The sequence below is a fragment of the Typopeltis vanoorti genome, chromosome 22, assembly GCF_054136105.1.
Source record: "Typopeltis vanoorti isolate ZY-2024b chromosome 22, IOZ_Tvanoo_1.0, whole genome shotgun sequence".
In the NCBI taxonomy this organism is placed as follows: domain Eukaryota; kingdom Metazoa; phylum Arthropoda; class Arachnida; order Uropygi; family Thelyphonidae; genus Typopeltis; species Typopeltis vanoorti.
The window spans coordinates 495,230-511,772 of NC_143570.1; the positions used below are offsets into that span (position 1 = coordinate 495,230).

At 36.8% G+C, this 16,543-nt stretch overlaps 1 protein-coding gene across 1 annotated transcript in view; it reads left to right on the forward strand.

Annotated features, from left to right (window-relative positions):
* The window catches only part of LOC150094095 (solute carrier family 35 member F6-like), a 78,422-nt gene that overhangs the window by 37,360 nt on the left and 24,519 nt on the right, over nucleotides 1-16,543 (forward strand). The window contains exons 3-4 of the mRNA XM_090411997.1: nucleotides 7,728-7,959; nucleotides 8,048-8,221. Of these exons, the coding sequence (XP_090268123.1) occupies nucleotides 7,728-7,959; nucleotides 8,048-8,221 (406 nt within the window). The remainder of the gene's footprint in view (nucleotides 1-7,727; nucleotides 7,960-8,047; nucleotides 8,222-16,543) is intronic.

Sequence of the window (16,543 nt, forward strand, 5' to 3'; positions counted from 1 at the left end):
ATACACCATCACACATAAAAAAAAAAAAAAAAAAAAAAAAAAAAAAAAAAAAAAACTCGGCCCACTTCAAAGCCAGTACAGAAAACCTTATACTCCAACATAATGGTCAGTTTTGACATCTCCTCCTTATTCACAAATCCTCCTCAAAGAAACCTTAGAGCTAATCCCAGCTAAATTTCCTCCCGATATCTCAGCCCTATTTCAGTTCACAATGAACTCGGGCTACTTCGTTTGGCAGGAAAAATTTTACAAACAGATTGAGGGGGACAGCCATTGGTTCACCACTTTCCCCACCCTTGGCCAACTTCTTTATGGAGACTTTTGAAGAGAAAGCCTTAAACTCCTACAAAAACCTACCATATGGCTTCGCTACGTTGATGATGTGTTCGCTATTTGGCCACATGGCCTGGATACACTCCTCTCCTTCTTAACACACTTAAACAACCAACACCCGAGAATCAAGTTCACCCTAGAAAAAGAGAAAAACAATAGCCTCCCCTTCCTAGACACACTAGTCACCTGCCAACCTGATGGAACCTTGGTTTTCTCAGTTTATAGAAAACCCACCCATACAGGCAGATACATTCACCAACAATCCCCCCCACCTCACAACAATATAGAGTTATTAAGACATTATTCAACAGGGCAAAACTTATCTGTTCAAATGATCAAGCCCTAACCACTGAACTAAATCACATCCTTAACACTTTCTCAGCCAATGGCTATCTCCCCCCCCCATAAAATCCAAAAAATACTTAAACCAGTTATCCACAACCCACCTCCCCCCTTCACAAAAAAGATTACTCTAAATCCATCACCACCCCCTACATCCGAGGCACCTCGGAAAAAATCAACAAAATCCTAAAAAAACATGACTTAACCACCTGTTACAGATCACATAGAAAATTGGCATCCCTTATCCGCTCCACTAAAGACCAACCACTTCCCTTAGCCCTACCTGGCGTATACCAGGTCCCGTGCAGCTGTAAATTGTCCTACTTTGGCCAAACAGGCAGGACAGCAAATATCAGAATCTCAGAACACAAGGACTACATCAGATTTCACCAGTACAGCAGCTCTGTGCTTGCAGACCATGCTCTGGATACCTGCCACAGAATAAGATGGAAGAAAGCCACAGTAATACACCGCAGCAAGTTCAAATATGAAAGACTATTCATGGAATCAGCCTCAGCCCTTAGGAACATGCCAAACCTCAACAAATTTGGGTGCATAAGACTGCCCCAAATTTGGGAAACATATATCAGAAGAACTTCAGCCCAAAGGCCAATAATTACCAATATAGCCTGCCATGGGAGGGGGCACCATCAGGACTTTAGGAAAATGGTAGCTTCCTCGCTTCATTTTTCGTTTGCTATTATTTAGCACTTGTGTGCACCTGTTCTTTATTTTAAGTTCCCAAGAAGATGGTAACATGACGTTGCCGAAATATCGGAAAGTATTTATTAAAGTTTTTAATTTATATTTCTAGTGTACACTGTCAATTCCTTAATTATTAGTTATCATGTTTAACCAGCGTATAAGCCTTTCAACAAGCGTCCCATTAATGTATCCAAAACTTCAAGACTTTACATTTAGCTGAATTAAATTGATATCCCCATTCATTTAATCACCTGTCCAGTTTATTCAAATGTTCTTGCATGGCTACCATATCTGCATAATTACTAATAACCCTTCTCCACTTCACATCATCTGCAAACAACCGAATATACCCTTGCAATCCATTGATGTAAAGGTTAACCAGTTCAGGTCCCATTACTGAGATCTGTGGAACCTCCACTTGTAACCTTCTGCTTCCTTGATACTGCTCCCTCATGCACAACTCTGATACCTATCAGATAGCCAATCCTGAATCAGTTCACTAACCTGACATCTAAATCCATGTGTTGTCAACCTGGTTGGCCGAGTGGTTAGTGTATCCCCTCTCCAGCCAAAAGGCTGTGGGTTTGAATCCCACCGTGGGGCATGTATGTTTGTGATTGTCTGTGAAAATACTACTAGTGGTGGTGGTTGACGGTTGAAGGCACTGGTGTAGATGATGATAGTAGTTGTAGTTGGTGGATTTGAGTGTCTTTGGACTCCTTGGAGGCATCATGTAATAATAATACTTTAAATATCAGCTTATCATGTGGTACCCTGTCAAATGCCTTTTTGTAAAATAAAAAAAAAAGGCAGAATATGCCTTTCCCTCATCAACCGCTCTAGTCATAAAAGGCAATCATATTACTACAGCCAGAGTGCCCCTTAACAAATCCATGTTGACTCTCACAGATGACATTATCCTCATCTTCCCAATGCTATATATGGTCCCTCACTAATTTATCTAATATCTTAACTACTGATGAAACACAAACTGGTCTATAATTTGACACTTCCAATCTGTTGCCAACCTTATACAATAGCACTATCTTGCTCTCCTTCCACTTCTTGAGTACCTTTTCCCTTGGGCAGGCTTTCATTGAAAAGCCAGGTCAACGGAGCTGTCTGTTCTTTAGCCCATTCTCTCAAAACCTGTGATGGAATCCCATCTGGTCCCACTGCTTTATTGACATCCAGAGTACTCAGTATTTGAAATGCACTCTCCTCTTGCACTTCACCTCGAACCTGCCCTGTCCCTCTAGTATCAAAATCTACTTCTCCAGGATGAAATACCCCAATAAAATGTTCATTGAACTATGGTATGTCCTTTGCACCAGTCACTCTATTCCCATTTTTATCCAAAAACCCAGATATCATTAGTTTGGTTTATCCGAAATTATATATTTTAACATATAAATCTGAGAGCTTGATTAAATGAAAAAAGTGCCGAGCAAAGATACGATATCGCTGATATGGCTTTTCAATGTCATTCTTCCATAATCATTTCTTCTCCTACTGGCCACATAGCTAAAAAAAATTCCTTTAGGATTTTCTTTGGATCTCAGGGCCAATCTCCTTCTCATATTCCAGTTTTGCCTTCCTTACCATATTAGTCACTCTCCTGGCCTGAGTCTTATATTCTTCATGCATCTGCTCTCCACCCTTCTCCTTATCTTTTTCATAACCTCTTTTTAACCTGCATTTTGTTTGATATTGTTGGTCATCACTTTACACCAAATTGTGGCCTCTTCTTCATTCGTAGTATATGACTTGCAATTGCTGCTAATAAATATTCCTTCAATTTCCCAAGAACTATTGATGTCTTGCCCTTCAATTCCTTTCTCCATGGAACTGCCCCAAGTTGATATCGAAGACTATTATAATCACCTGCCTTATAATTCCACATACATTCCCTTTCTCTTTGATACTTCTGCATGTTTATTCATCTTCCATATCAAAATCACGTGGTTACTTTCTCTCGCTCTCCAACTGGGAACAGAGATGCCATCTCAGTTATAAACAGCTCTTCTGATGCTATGTCCAAATCAAAAACTCTTGAACCTCACGTTCCTTCTACTACATGTTGCCTAAGACATTTCTCCTCAAGAATTCTAGAAATTCTTTTCCCTTATTACTACATGCAGTTTCTTCTTCCCAATTTATACTGTTGTAGTTAAAATCTCTCATAACAATCATTCTTCTTGCATTTTCCAAGCTCAATCGCCTAAACATTTTTTTGCTACTCACCCTCTATGCTCCGTGGCTTGAAGAACACCCAACTATATATCCTGTCTTGCCCATCTCTACCTCACATCATATGCTTTCAAAACCATTGTGCCACTGCCCTCCAAATCCTCTCCTCTGAGAGGACATAAGTCATCACTTATCATAAGCAGAACTCCATCACTGCATTTCCCTTCCTAACTTGTCAAAACATGCCATACTTCTGGAATTAGTATAAAGAATAAAAAATCTCACTGTTTCTACACCTATCACCAGACTCCACTGGATTCAGCATTATCTGATGTATTCATTCTTCTCCCAAGCACCTATTTCCACAAGAAGCCCCCCCTCCTTGCCACCATCAACCCTGATAATTCTAGTTTCCCTGCATTGACACACTGACTCTTTCAGAGAACAGCAATCTCTCCAGATGCCTACATCCTTTCTCATTCAAATGCTCACAGTGTTTTGCATACAGTTCCTTTGTCCTTAAATTCCCTCCAAGCAAGTGTGTGTGTGTGCATGCATGCTCTCTCTCTCTCTTCTGTAGAACCACAAGCACGAACCTTAGATCTCTTGCCACATGATTCACACTGCCTCTCAAGTCATTTGTGCCCACCATCACAATCATGTCATCCATCCTTTCACCCTGCTTAATTGTCATAGCCACACTTTCTACCATTCTTCCAGGCATTCTGTCTTGCACACCACAGATAGTCTCCATACATCACATCTCTTACCACTCTGTTCCTTCCTTCCTTACCTCCATTCCTTACTCTCTCTCCTCTAACACTCTTTCTTTGTTCCCCTGCTGTCCTGGCATCTCTTCACCCCTGGTTCCAGCACTCCCTTACATTTTTTCATTCCCTCTCTTCTGTTATTTTTATTCTCTCATCTTTTATCATTCCCATAATTCTCACTCCTACTCTGATTTGCTTTGCATTCATCACTTCCATTTGCTTAATCTCTTTGTTTTTCAATTCATTCTCCAGACATTCCACTTCATATCTCTCTCTCTCTCTCTCTCTCTCTCTCAAAGCTACCCACTCTTGCATCCTAAGACCATCTATGAAAAACTTCAATGTTTCCCACTTTTATTTTTTCATTTACATTCTGACCATTTCCCTCACCTTCTATCATGCTACTCATCTCTCTAGGTCGGTATTCTCCTGCCTCTGGTGCAATGTTGCCGAGGTCTGTTATACTAATCTCCAACTCAAAGTTCTTCCAATTTCCACATATATGCACTCCCTGATCTTTCACCTGCCACACATGCAACTGCCAGGATGCATACATGCACAGGCACCGCATACCACAAAATCCTCGTAGTATGCTATGCAATGTAGTCCTTAAATGGAGGAGACTTGGTGACAAGCCATTAGTAGACTGAGCTGTGGCTTCCACCATTATTCAAATAGTGCACAAAGTACTAGGAACTACTACAACTATACTAAAAATTTTATGTTTTTAAGTAGAATTTCACCAATTGCAAATTACTTTACATAGTGTTATTTAAAGTAGAAAACTCTGGTAAAAATAACAAACTTATATTTTCCTTCTGCTACCTCTGATTGCTTCCAACTCTGACCTCTATCAGTAAGAATAAACCAGCAGCAAAACACAATATAAACAACAACAAAAAAAAAAAACTCCAATAACAATTTGGTTGACACTTTTCAGTAATTTTTTTATAATGAGGAAATTTATTATAACATTTGATCTAGTAGTGAGTCAACTGTAGTTACATTAATTTTTATAAATACATATGCCTTTTATGCACTTTTAATCTTATTTTAGGCATCAGGTATGTTCCTGGGAGAACTTTCATGTCTAGCTGCATTTTATATAATACTCCATTATTACAACCTAACATAAGAGTATGCTGTAGAGCTTGAAGTTATGTGGACTGAACGTGTGCCATCCAAATTCTTGGGATTTTTATGCTACCATTATTGTTTAAATTTATTTTTTTAGATTTATGCCATTATGCTTAGAACTCTAAGCATAATAGTTATTGAATGGCATTATTGTTGAAATGACGTTATGGCTTAGAATCCTAAGCCATAATTCTACCATTATCGCTTAGGACTCTAAAGCAGTAATTTCAGCCTTTATTGGCTACCATCTGTTTTTTGTTCTAATTTATCTCAGTAATTACATGAGAGCATGATGCTCTCTAGCTTCATACAGCTGTTAATGATTTGTAACCAAACAGATAATAGGGCTCTAGCTTCGATATAGTAAAGCTTTTTCATCAGAGGTCAGGCCAGTAGCATTAATGGTTGACCAAAATGGTGTGGCATTAGCATACAGGCAAATTGGCCATGAGAACACATGCAATTTACAGACAAAAATGCTGTTAGTAGTAGAGATGGGTTGTGTAGGTTGTTTATTGATCAGTGGCAGCCCGTATAAGCGCTGCGACACTGCAGCACCCCCAAGGAAAAAATGTAAAATTAAATTCTGTTCGTGTTTATAAATAATAATGCTTACAACATTATATAAATGCAGTACAACATGTTAAAGGTTACAGCTTATGTTTTGACATTGATTGAATAGTTAATAATTGGAATTTTTCGATTAATGCTTTAGATTACGAAACAAATGCACTGCGATCTAATGCTGATATTTGTTTGTGCTTATCATTGCACGTTACGTCATTCCCACACTGCTCAAACGGTAGTGTATTTTTAGTATGCTTACACGCCTTATTTCTGTGAGATATGAAACGTTTATTGGTGTGTGTGCGTGGTGAACTATTTTTTGTAAATCTTATTTTATTTTGTTAAAATAACATAATTATTTATTTATTATAGATACAAGGCTGAATTATGATGAGTATCACTGTTGAAAATATGAAAAGAATTATATATTTTTTCGATTATCGTTACACGAAACAAATGCACTGCGATCTAACGCCGATGTTCATTTGCACTTGTCATTGCTATCGATACAAAACTTGTATTATTGGTGTTTGTTCGTGGTGAGGATGAAATATTTTTAATAAAGCAATTTTTAATATGTAAATTTATTTATTAATAAATTCATTACTAATTAGGGAAAAAAAAAGTTTTTTTTTTGTATATGCAGCATCTCCACTTAAAATTTTCACCGGACGCCACTGGTATTGATGCTATTTTATGTAGTTAGAGAACAAAGTATAGGAGATGGTGAGTTGTGTACTGGAGCTGTGTGATCTCCCATGATGAGTCCTTACTCCTTGGAGGTGTCATGTAATAATACTATATAGATTGTTGTGTGTGTGTGTGTTCCAGACAGTGACGGCTCATGGCTTGAAATCGTAGGGTGCTGCAACTTTTGAAATATATATACGCACTGTAAGTACAGTGTATACGTGTTTTGATAAAATATCAAAATTATGGTAAAAATTAAAAAAAAAAAAAATTAAACATGAAAAAATATTGTTTATTATTGATAAAATTATACAATTTAGTAATTCAAAATTACTAAAAAATTCCGAGATCATAATTTTCACTAACCCCAATAATGTTCTAAAATAAAAACTATAACAAATGTTATGTCTTTAATTGTAATTTCCAAATATTTAAAGAGACGGAGTAAACACGATAAGCACTATGAACATTCTACTACTGGTGCAAATTGCATATAAACAGTGGACCTGCATGACGGACAGTGCTGCATTAAGCTAATAGCTCACATCTCATTATGGCACGTAGCAATATGACACTGTGGTAAACACAGTGCTGCTAGCGTCCTTTGCCCTCATAAGTGCTACAAGATGGATTTTTATTATCTTTTATATGAAATAAGAGAATTGTATAGGATTGTTGATGATAAAATTAAATATTACAAGCAAATATAAATAAATTAATAAATATATTTATATATCGAGAAAAATTGGGGGTGCTGCAGTTCCGCAATCCTATGCACGAGCCGCCTCTGGTTCCAGATGACCTTGATATTGTGGTCAAAATGTTGGGTGATTATTTTGGTTTATATTTTACTATAACATGGTTAGTTGTTTCCATAATGTTTAAAAATAAATTTATGAAATTAAGACTGACAGATTAATTCCTAAAAATAACTTCACATTTCTGTGTATCAATATCTAGAATAGATAACAAGCACTTTTAATCTTATTTTAGGCATCAGGTATGTTCCTTGGAGAACTGTCATGTCTAGCTGCATTTTATATAATACTCCATTATTACAAACCTAAGATCAGATGTGGGATGGAAGCTCCCACAACTATAAAGGGTAACACAAACTTCAGTATATTTATTTTCCTTCTTCCTGCGCTTTGTGATATGATTGCAACATCTACTATGTATGTTGGATTGGGTCTTACCTATGCTTCAAGTTTTCAGATGCTAAGAGGCAAGTAAATCTTTGAATTACTTTTAAATTATTAATGATTACAATATTTATTTTATTTGAAAGTTAAGTTTCATTGGTTTAATTACAGGTGCTGTAATAATATTTACTGGGCTGCTATCTGTAGCATTTCTAAAGCGTCAATTAAAATGGTTTGAATGGACAGGCATGGTTATCATCATAGCTGGTTTAACAACTGTTGGTTTGTCTGATTTCCTTACACCCAGTCAGAGTCAACAGCATGGAATTAATAGAATTCTTACAGGTAAGAGCTTATTTTATATTTTTCATGTCATTTAGAATCAAAAGCAGATATAGTTTGGTTCAAAAACTATTAATAACAATATTCCTGGTGCTACAGTAATGTAAACCAGAAATGCATCCTACTTTAATGAGCTAGATATGTCGCTCATTTTTTGCAATATTTGACTCGAAGTTCATCAACTCAACCTAGATAACAAGCTTCTTCAAACTTATCTAGGCTGGGTTGACTTCAGGAAGTAAGTTGCTTCTGGAAGTTTTTGTCCACGTTATCAATATTTCATTCCCATTACTTTTATTATTGATAGCCACAACTAATCAAGTAACAAAACTGGCCATAATCAAAGCTACAGACATAAAAAAAAAAATCTGCGCTGCTGTTAGTCATTTATATTAAGAGATCTTCAAGAGTGACTCATTCTGTTGCCAAACAACATCCTACACACAAGAACAGATATATGGTCATGCATATGCTTGTCACAGCAAAAGTCATAAATATATCTAAACATATCCCAAGATGCAAGTATATTTGTAAATGTTCTGTGGCAACTGTTTCCTCTGTGCAGTGGTGTTAGAATTTCCAAGAATCGTTATCATTTATGCTCCGTGCTGTGAAGAGTTGAGTGATGTTTTGTTTTCTATTGCTAGTTCACATTATTATTATTATTATTATTACTGCACCTCCATGGAGTTGGCAGACTCATTGTGGGAGGTTCATTCAACTGACAACATATTTATCATGCCAAATCTTAAAATCCTTAACACTCCTTGCATTAATAACACATTCTAGTAATGTGTTACATTCACTGATAATTCAACACGTAAAAAAATCTACTCCTCGCACCCATCTTCACCACACTCTTGCATAACTTCCAGGGATGCCCTCTGGTTTTTCCCCTCATGCCTTCTACTCTTTTTGTAATCTCATCTGGATTAATCTGATAAAATCCTCTCACCGACTTAAATGTCTATCATATCACCTCTTTTCCTCCTATCCACTATACTCTGCAATCCACATTTTTTCAACCTCTCTCCATAGCAAGCAGTCCAAAGTCCTGATACTGTCTGTCATTCCCCTCTGGACACTCTCCAATGTCTTCACATCACATTAAAAACCAGGTGACCAGATCTGAGCACAATAATCTGAGTGTGGTCTGACCAGTGCACAACCACTTTCTTATTCCTACATGTTAGAGTACTTCTTATCATAACAACACTATAATGTGCAGCCTTTGCAACACTAGCAATATGCCCTTTAAACTTCAGTCTATCAACTATCACTCCCAAATCTTAATCTCATCCACTTCTTCCTGCAGTATGTCATTGTCAATATAGTACACAGCCTTATATTTCTGCACTCCAAAATGTTATTAAATGTAATATTAAAATTACAACCCTACTCCTTTTATCCAAGTCAAAAGTCTTCAAATCTTCCTGAAGGGAATTAACATCAGCAGTGCTACTTATAATTCTTCTTGCATCAACTTTGCATGAACAGCAAATAACTGAAGATCCCCAGTCAGTCCACATGATATATTATTTACAAACAAGTTAAATAGCAGAGGCCCAAGAACTGAACCCTTGGGCACCCCACTGGTTACCTTCCTTTTTTGAAACACTGCTCCATCATACACAACTTGCTGGTATCATTCAGAGCCAATCTTCATTCCATCTAACTAATATGCTATCTATTCCCATCCTCTGCAGCTTGTACATCAACTTATGTGGTAATCTATCAAATGCTTTTGAAAAGTCTAAGAATGTCACTGTATATGATGCTCCCTTATCTAACACACCAGGTACCCTATCATACAATGCAAGTAAATTGCTAAAATAGGACCTGCCGTTTTTACAAACCCACTGACCATCATAAAGAATGCTATGTCCATTAACCCACTCCTGCATTCTATTCCTAACCAATCTCTCTAACAGCTTGAACACAACTGCAGTTATACAGACTGGTCTATAATTAGAAACTTCTGTTCTAGAACTATGCTTGGAGTGGTACTATTTTGCCTTCTTTACACTCCTTAGAAATCCTACCCACTTGCAACTCATTAAATAACTAGGCCAAGGGGATAGCCAACTGTGTTGCACATTCCTTAAGAATATGTGGTGATATGTCATCCATTCCCACAACCTTATTAACATCTAACCAAATCAACACCTGATATACCTCCTGATTCTTTCACTTCCAATTCTCTTAATACTTGCATTCCTTCTGTACGAGGGTGGTCTGAAAAGTTCTTGGCCTAACAATGAAAAAACGAATTTATAATTTCAAAATTCTTATTTTTCAACATAATCTCCCTACTAATACTTTTTATTCCAGCTTATAGATTACATCACCTTGTGCTGCTGCAACCACATCTTCAACCTCATATCCATCTTCCTTCTATCCATTTAATTGCTATCCTGCTTCACAAGTAGACTCTGATCATTTACTATGTTAACTTCTTGACTTTGTACCTTCTCAGAAAACAATAGCCTTTCTAAATGTCAAACACCAAACTCATTCAAATGCAATCCATCTTTAAACTATTCCAACTTTCTTTCAAATTCACTCCACAGATTTACAAATTGTGTATTACATGATGTTTCTTGAAACTTGTGAAACAACAGAATCTCATTCCAAAAGAATGAGATTCTGTTGGAAGCATTTATCTATTACTATCTGCCTGCAACATTGCTATTGCTTTCTGTTTTCTTGCTTGCTCTCTCTCTCTCTCTAACGCAACTCTGTTCATTGTTGAGCTTTCCTTATTGTGAAAAGGGACACAAGTGATTAATAACTGAATATATTGAGACTCTAGATATCTATTTCTAACCAGCTGCTGCATGGTCAGAAACAAGGATTGTTGCAAGATGAGCATCTTCCTCAGCTGCTGTTGTAAATATATCTGGAAAACTTTTTTTTAATGACATCCAGAATGAGAATGATAATGAAACATAAGATATATGCTTGTAGAACACAAGACTTCATGAAAGTAAAGGAGAATGACAAAAGCATGCCTTAATGTTAAAGGTCCAGCTTTTTGTGTGTTGGAAGTGGGGGGGGGGATGGGAAGCTGACAAAAAAAACTGTAAATTTTCCAAAATAAATCTTCTTAATATAAGATTAAAAACATAACCAATGAATTTTAGCATTCTGTTTTTGGAATGTTTTAGATTTAATAACATTGTAAAGCTTAATATATTTGTGAGCATGCATTAAAGTCAAGTTAGGTTAATCTCTTAAGTTAGTTGATAGCAACCAGGAATTCACATGCTTAAATGTAGAAGCACCATCTAAAAGATTTACACAACTAGTAAACTATAAAGCATCTGTGAGAATCAAACTTTATATATAATGGCTATAAAAAAATACTGGCAATGCACTGGCATTTTCTATCAAATGCTAGGCACATTAGGAATACATGGAATGAGTTTTGAGCATTGAGTGCCTCTCCAGAGATTGTTTGGTATCAGTGAAACTTGGTTAACTGAGTGGTAGGAGCATGGAATGCATTGCCTCAGAGTGTGGTGAAAGTGCAAATGGTGGATAAATTTAAGGAATGGTTACCATATTTGTATTGATCTCTCACAATGAGTGTGTGTCTACAATCAAAGTATACATGTGATGTGTATTTTGATTGCTTTTCTTGTGTGCAGTTAAAGAAAGTAATTTCTTTAACTGCACACAAGTACCTATCATTTAGTAACACTTCTCACTCATTAATAATAACATTCTGCATAGTGAACCCAAGTGACACTAACAAAGAAATTAAAGGCTGCAAATAAAGAATTAGAACAATTGCCATCTAATTTCACATTCAGCTCTCAGCATGTTCGGTAAAACATTATTATCTTCCACCTGAGGTTTCAGACAACAATGTTTATTGCAACTCATCTTTCCATCATTTTCATGATCTAGTATTTTATTATTATTATCCAGGCCTCCATGGAGTCAAAAGACTTATCGTGGGAGGTCGTTTTTAGGAAACACAAAGTTTATCATACCACTCCTTGAACCCATTGACTATTCCTGCTCTAACCACTCTCTCAGGCAATGCATTCCACGATTCAACCACTCTCTATGCACAGAAACCACTCCTCACCCTCTTGCTCACAGCCTCCTTTTGTAACTTCCAGGGTTTGGTTTCCATTTTTCTATTTGATTATTCTTTCCTTTTTCTATTATTCAGATGCTTTTGCTATTCCTTTTCCTGTTTGCTATCCTTTCATTTACATGCAAGATGCATATTTTATATATTTCTTCGCTGATTTTTATGAAATTTTGTTTTTCTTACAATTTTTTAAGAGCTTTCATTTCTGTAGTAGTGTGTAAATGTTTGATCTCAACTGTTTTAACTCTTGTTTCAGATGCATAAGCTAAAATTGATTTTATTATACTTGTCTTAGTTGTAATATTTAGATTTTTATTTTTCCCATATCATTCTGTTTAAACATCTACAAATCTTTTTTGCCTTAAGGGTCAAAGCTGTATAACTGAGAGGAGACCTCCACATAATCTTTAAAGGAATGCAGAGAACCGACTAGGGCTTCTGACCTAATGTCCAATCCTCACCTTCTCGTGGTGCACCCTGTTGGGTATCTACTTGGATAGTGAACGAACGAGGATGGGCTGGCAATTTGGGATTTAGCCGACCAAATTGTATTCTTATTGGTTAAACCAAAATAAAAAATGATGGTACAACATGACAAAATTTCATGCCTGTGGCGGCGTCGCCCGGTTAAACAAGGCCCCCGTTGTTTTTGCCAGGGAATCAGGGCAAACAGCGAAAAGTCAGCTACTGGAACAAATCTGAAAACGCATCCCAACTCAACATCACTAGAGTTAAACATAGGTACTATCAACATAAGAAGCCTGAATGGCATAGAAATGGAGCTAGCTGAGGAATTAGATAAGTACCAGATCGACATAATAGGGGTGACTGAAACAAAAAAGACAAACTGGTGAGATCTTTCTGAGCAATAAATACAAAATGTTATATTCAGGCAATGACAATCAAGGAAAAGGAGTGGCCATAGTATTCAACAAAAAATAAGAGGCTAATTTTCTTGAATGGCAGGCAGTCTCAAGTAGAGTAGTGTGGGCAAATATGAGAATGGGGAACTAGACAATGAGACTTATTTGTGCCTATGGTCCCACAGAAGGTTCTACTAAGGTAGAAGTGGAGGAATTTTTTGAGGATTTAGAAAAAGCAACTGACACAATGAAAAGGGAAAAGTTGTCCTTGTCATCATCATTAAATTCCTGCCATGTACCCTCAAGGGGTGTAAGGATATGATAGTACTACATGAAAAAAATTTACATAATTACTAACTTCCTATCTACAATTTTCCTCCAAATCGTTCTGTTACTAGTCAAGACTCCAACATTATCAGATCTTATATTTCTATCGTCTAAGGCACTTTGTACCATATCAATCCACCTATATCTTGGTCTTCCTCTGGGTCGTTTTGCTAAACTTTCTTCGCCCATTCTGTTTAAGTAACCATACCACCTGAGATTAGCTCTGCTAACGCATTCCTGGATGCTGACAATGTCAAGTTGTTTCCTAATATCCTCGTTTTTAATATGATATTGCCATTGATGCCATCTGTTCACGCCTCTAATCTTTCTCAGGACTCTCATGTCTGCAGTCTCTAGTCTTTGGACAAGTGTTTTCCTTCTGACCCAGCTCTCAGATCCATAAGTTAAAACTGGTTTGAACACAGTCTTGTATACAGCTAATTTATGTTCTAAATTAGTTCTAACTAATTTCTCTCTTATTCCATATGAATTTATTCAACTGACTTCACACCATACCAGCTTTGCTGATTCTGTTGTCTATTTCTATATTTAATTTACCATCTTCAGTAAAAATTGTGCTTAAGTAGCTGAAATGTTTTACTTGTTCCGCAGGTTCTCCATTCAAAACACAGTTGACTTTTTCAATGATTCTGCCTATTTTCATTGTCTTTTTATTGCTGACCTTCATACCACATCTATTACAACAGTTATTCATTTTAGTTAGAGAATCTTGCAGATTTGTAGCTGATTTATTTAGAAGTATAACATCATCTGCATAAATCATCATCATCATCCTTATACCCTCTTTTACCTTGCGGTGTCGAGGGTCCACTGATCATCGGACCTCACTCCGTTTACAGGATAAGGTGGTCAGCCTTATGCCCTGGTTTATCCTATGGCCTGTTGTGTTGAGTTCTCAAGGCCAGTTTGCCTGCTTTGCGGGATGAAAAACCCCAGAATAAACTGGGGAAAAAACCCTGCTGTCCACGCCCAAGACTAGCTAACTTGGCTATGGCTGAGGAAGATCTTTCAGCTCCTCACGTCACCGACGGGAATCGAACCTAGGACCCTCCTTCCCCAGGCATATGGTTGCGAAGCACATAGCCACTAGGCCAACCGCGCAGACCTGCATAAATCAAAGAGCTTACATTAACATCTCCAATTTTGATATCATGTTTAATACCACTTTCCTTCATAATGTGATCCATATAGATAATGAATAACAGAGGGGATAATGTACATCTTTGTTTCACACCAGATTTAACATTAAACTATCTTCCTGTACTTCCTTCAATTCTAATTGCCGACTTATAAATCAAATAAAGACTAATTATTGCTTGATATAATGCCCCATTGACACCATATAACTGTAGCGTATTGAATAGCTTCTCTCTTGACAGCTTGTCATATGCCTTTTCCAAACGACAAAACTTAAATACAGATCTTTGTTATATTCCCATGCTTTCTCGACTATTTGTCGTAAAGTGAAGATCTGATCCTGACAGCCTCTATTTGGCCTGAATTCAGTTTGTTCTTCACCAAGCTTTTCTTCCACAATTCTTCTCAACCGTTTCTGAAATATACTTGCATAGATCTTGCCAAGAAGTAGGGATATACCTCTGTAATTCTCGCATTCAGTTTTATTTCCCTTTTTGTATATGTGTACTATGAGAGCTTTACTCGTCATTGGGAATTTGTCCCTCTGTCCAGGCTTTCTGAACTATGCAGTGCAGCCACTGTAAGACTTTTATACCACCATACTTCAGCATTTCTGGTCAAATATCATCTACTCCTGCTGCCTTTCCACATTTCAAGCCTTTGATGGCTTTTTCTACTTCAAGTATGGATATATATTCCTGACTGCATGCCTGGTCAGTGTTTTTTATCACTGTGCTGTCATCACTGCTTGTTTCATTTAGCATATTTTCAAAGTAATTACTCCATACTTCAAGGATATCTTTTTCTCCAGTTTTCAGGTCACTTTATCATCTCTAACTCCTTTACAGCACTCTTTCCTCCATTCCTAAGCTTCTTCAACAACCTCCAGAATATTTTGCCACCGTCTTGATATTTATTTTCTATATTCTTGCCAAAGTCCTCCCATGACTTTTGTTTAGCTAGTTTTACACAGTGTTTTGCATTCTTGCATTTGTCTCTGTATTCTCTAAGAGCACAAGCTGACTTATTTGCCAGGAACTTTTGATATGCTTTCTTCTTTTCCTTCACTGCCTCTTTAACTTCCTGTGTTCACCATGGAGTTCTAATTTTTCTATCCTTGCAGAATCAATCGGGGCTTTCTTCAAGGCTTGCCACTGAATCTCCACGGTTTGATTCCTGTTCTCAAACTCTTTCATTTTTTCTTCAATCATGTTTGTATATTTTAGTCTGCAGTTCACATCTGAGAACTGCTCAATTTTTATTCGCTTTAAAACTTTCTTACATGTCATTCTTTTCAATATGAAATTCAATTTTATTCTGCTCAAGACTAAATAGTGATCACTTCCAATTTCAAATCCTCTGTATACTCTGGTGTCCTGCACCAGGGAGAAAACGTCACTATCAACAATAACATAGTCCATGAGACTTTTCTTATTCCTTGCCTCTTCTCTCCATGTGAATTTGTGCACATTTTTATGTTGGAACATGGTGTTAGTAATAACCAGTCCATGTCCTGAGCAGAAATCCAACAGGTATTTGCCATAATTATTAGCTTTGTTGTTTTCTCCAAATTTTCCCAAAATATTTTTGTGTCTGACAATCATTTCTTACCCTGATATTTAGATCCTCAACAAGGACCAACTTTTGCTTTTTCATTGTGTCAGTTGCTTTTTCTAAAGCCTCAAAAAAGTTGGTCCTTGTTGGGGATCTAAATAGCAGAGAGACATTGAGAATTTCAAATTTAAAACAAACACTTATTTCATGTAATTGAAAAATTGGACAATAGTTTTTAGTTAGATACCGTGTTTCCGGTGCAACATATGGTTTTGCTCGAGTCTATACAGTGTAGTTTCTGTGAGAGGGGACATGCAA